The 3,812-nt window shown below is 31.0% G+C and overlaps 1 protein-coding gene across 1 annotated transcript in view; it reads left to right on the top strand.

The window, feature by feature from the left end:
• Positions 1-2,699, top strand: part of LOC111089796 — a 20,940-nt gene extending 18,241 nt beyond the window's left edge. The window contains exon 3 of the mRNA XM_022402894.1: positions 2,559-2,699. Within this exon, the coding sequence (XP_022258602.1) occupies positions 2,559-2,699 (141 nt within the window). The remainder of the gene's footprint in view (positions 1-2,558) is intronic.
• The last annotated feature ends 1,113 nt before the right edge of the window (positions 2,700-3,812 follow it).

Here is a 3,812-nt window from a genome sequence, read left to right as displayed (position 1 = left end):
ACTTACCTACTGTAACTATTAATGTAACTTTTTACCTGGTAATGACCCAATGCTATCCTTGTGATCATCAGAATCAGAACTTACCTACTGTAACTATTAATGTAACTTTTTACCTGGTAATGACCCAATGCTATCCTTGTAATCATCAGAATCAGAACTTACCTACTGTAACTATTAATGTAACTTTTACCTGGTAATGACCCAATGCTATTCTTGTAATCATTAGAATCAGAACTTGCCTACTGTAACTATTAATGTAACTTTTACCTGGTAATTACCCAATGCTATTCTTGTAATCATAAGAACTTGCTTACTGTAACTATTAATGTAACTTTTACCTGATAATGACCCAATGCTATCTTTGTAATAATCAGAATCAGAACTTACCTACTGTAACTATTAATGTAACTTTTACCTGGTAATTACCCAATGCTATCCTTGTAATCATCAGAATCAGAACTTACTTACTGTAACTATTAATGTAACTTTTACCTGGTAATGACCCAATGCTATCCTTGTAATCATCAGAACTTACTTACTGTAACTATTAATGTAACTTTTACCTGGTAATGACCCAATGCTATCCTTGTAATCATCAGAACTTACCTACTGTAACTATTAATGTAACTTTTACCTGGTAATGACCCAATGCTATTCTTGTAATCATCAGAATCAGAACTTACTTACTGTAACTATTAATGTAACTTTTACCTGGTAATTACCCAATGCTATCCTTGTAATCATCAGAACTTAATGTTACATTAATAGTTACAGTAAGTTCTTGTAATCATTAGAATCAGAACTTACTTACTGTAACTATTAATGTAACTTTTACATGGTAATGACCCAATGCTATTCTTGTAATCATTAGAATCAGAACTTACTTACTGTAACTATTAATGTAACTTTTACATGGTAATGACCCAATGCTACACCTACTGTAACTATTAAAGCATTGGGTCATTACCAGGTAAAAGTTACATTCTTGTAATCATTAGAATCAGAACTTACTTACTGTAACTATTAATGTAACTTTTACATGGTAATGACCCAATGCTATTCTTGTAATCATTAGAATCAGAACTTACTTACTGTAACTATTAATGTAACTTTTACATGGTAATGACCCAATGCTACTCAGCGATAAGTCTTTGGGCTTATAACAGTAAAAATTGTGTTTCGATACCAACAGTAGGCAGTTAACAGTAAACAAAAACTTTTATTCAACTGGAAAACAAAATAATAGTTACAGTAAGTAAGTTCTGATTCTAATGATTACAAGAATAGCATTGGGTCATTACCATGTAAAAGTTACATTAATAGTTACAGTAAGTAAGTTCTGATTCTAATGATTACAAGAATAGCATTGGGTCATTACCATGTAAAAGTTACATTAATAGTTACAGTAAATAAGTTCTGATTCTAATGATTACAAGAACCACCGTTTTGGGAAAGGAGAAAATTGAAAGTTATAACCACATATTACTCAAGATATATGCTGTGCAGTGTTAAATATATCAAGTCAAGCAGGAAATTCAGGTGGGAGTTATTTGAATAATAATATTTAGATTGGAATTCACAGACTATATTCCTACTATGAACTTTTATGTTGTTACAATATTTATTATCATAGGTTAAAGCTGCTGAAGTTTTTAGTACATGGAAAAAACTTAATTTTTTGAAAGTTCTTTCAGAATACTCTGTGAAATACAGAACAAAGTAAAGGCATTCAATATAATAGTGTTTACTACCTTTACCAAGCATTATATGTATCCTTAAATGAAACTACTTCTGATACAGTATGTTACCTCCTCCAACATAAATAGCTATTCACTTTCAGTGCTGCCCTTTATAATCAAAATTTTTTTTGAATGCAACAAGCCTTCAGCTCCCATGTACCCTAAGATCAATATGATTCAACTGTGTCTCATGTGCAAATCATCATGCGACAACCACCAATAGGAGTGCGACACACCCTCCTAATGCAAGTGACTCCCTCTATTCGATTCTACCGAACTATTACTTGGCAGTGCTATTATCAAGACGTTTTTTGTTTGTTCTCTCATACGAAGTAGAAATATTTCAGTTTTTTCAATGAAACTTATGTTTCCACTTCTAAAACATTATCATTTACTTACAGTACAATAAACTAGGCTTCAGGTGGCAGTAATCGACAGAGGAATTTTCAGTTTTAATACATTGGGAGATTGATCATTATTTGAGTTGACCTTCATCAGGCATCGAGTTTGGTGGCCCACACATTTGGGTCTGCTGACTTTCTACAGATAAGCTGTTATACTGTTCTGGCTTTTTGAAATATTTTGACATTAATATTTTTTGTACCTACTTCTTGTAAGATTAAAGTTTCTAAATTAATTGTAGTGATATCTTTTTCTACTATAACATTAGTTTACCTTAACTTTGTTATGTTTATATTCATATGTTTAGTTTCATTTAATTCCAGTTATCTCTACCATGAGTTTCTAACTTTTTTTTTACTCTGATAATATCGTCACAGATTCATCACAACTACTTTACTTGGTTTATATTCTATTAAGATTATAGGAGACTCAGTCAGATGGAAAGAAATTGCACTTGGACCTGACTTTGAAGAATGTCTAACTACAGCATTAGAAGGATTTAAGGAAAAGGCTATTCATGGTGATGTTTCACCACAACATGATGACGTGTATCAATAATAATCTGTTCTTGCTTATTATCACTCAGTAAGTTTCCTAAACTTTCAAGAGTATTTTAGACATAAAGCCATGCCCATCATGAAGCATGAAAACTCCCACTTGTCAACAATACTATAAACATGTAAGTTAAGAAACATAGCATGCAACAAAAACTAGTGTTTGTGTATTCATACATGTATATATATAATGATAACACACACACACACACATATAAACTGGATGGAAAATTAAGTGATTCTACTCCTCTGTCGTTTGGGGTAATTTATTCATATTGTAGCTACATGAAATGTCAATTAAAAGTTATCAGTAGAGTTTCATTGAATTATTCTGAACCTGAAAATAGATAACCTTTTTAGAGTATAGAAAAATTAGTAGCCTGTTCAATATAAGAGAACAATTTTTTCTTTCTTAATAACCCAATAACCTTAAAAAGGAAGACCTAAAACCTTTAACCTTCAGAAGTTTATGAAGAAAAATGTAGCATTTGAGTAAAATATATGTTTATCTGCATATAATATTTTTTATTCTTTACCTAGTCACCTTGAAATCTTGACATGGACATTATCAGAATTCATGTACAGTTGTAATATTTTAGGTTTTTATACCAAAATTGTTGAAAACTGTGTTGTAGAGATTCATACATGTAAGTGGGCTTACAACACTAAAACTTGGATTTCGATACCTTCAGTGGGCAGAGCTTTGTGCTCTAGAGCTGACAAACATACACATAAGAGTTTTTCAGTGAAAGTTTTATTGATTTTCAAAGTTGTTAATAGCAGCAGAATACAAATGATAGAAATGTAAATGTCAGAGTATTATACCTAAATATATTGAAAACAGTATGTTATTTATAGTCACTCTGTACTTACTTTTATATATATATACACACACACACACATACACATTAACCTGAACAGGGCTTTATTTTAAAACATAATTTGTTTTGTTTTTGTACTTTCTAAGACAGGATGCCAAAACTATTTTTTCCTCTGTGCTAACAGGACTGATTGGTAGAACTGGGTGATGAGTCAAATATCTGATCAATCATTGGGTTTATCAATAGATTCCATTCAAATAATTTATATCCTCACAAGATTTGGATAGTTGGAATAA

This window comes from Limulus polyphemus, unplaced genomic scaffold (assembly GCF_000517525.1).
Source record: "Limulus polyphemus unplaced genomic scaffold, Limulus_polyphemus-2.1.2 Scaffold7391, whole genome shotgun sequence".
Taxonomy (NCBI): Eukaryota; Metazoa; Arthropoda; class Merostomata; order Xiphosura; family Limulidae; genus Limulus; species Limulus polyphemus.
This window is presented reverse-complemented; position numbering and strand designations above follow the sequence as displayed.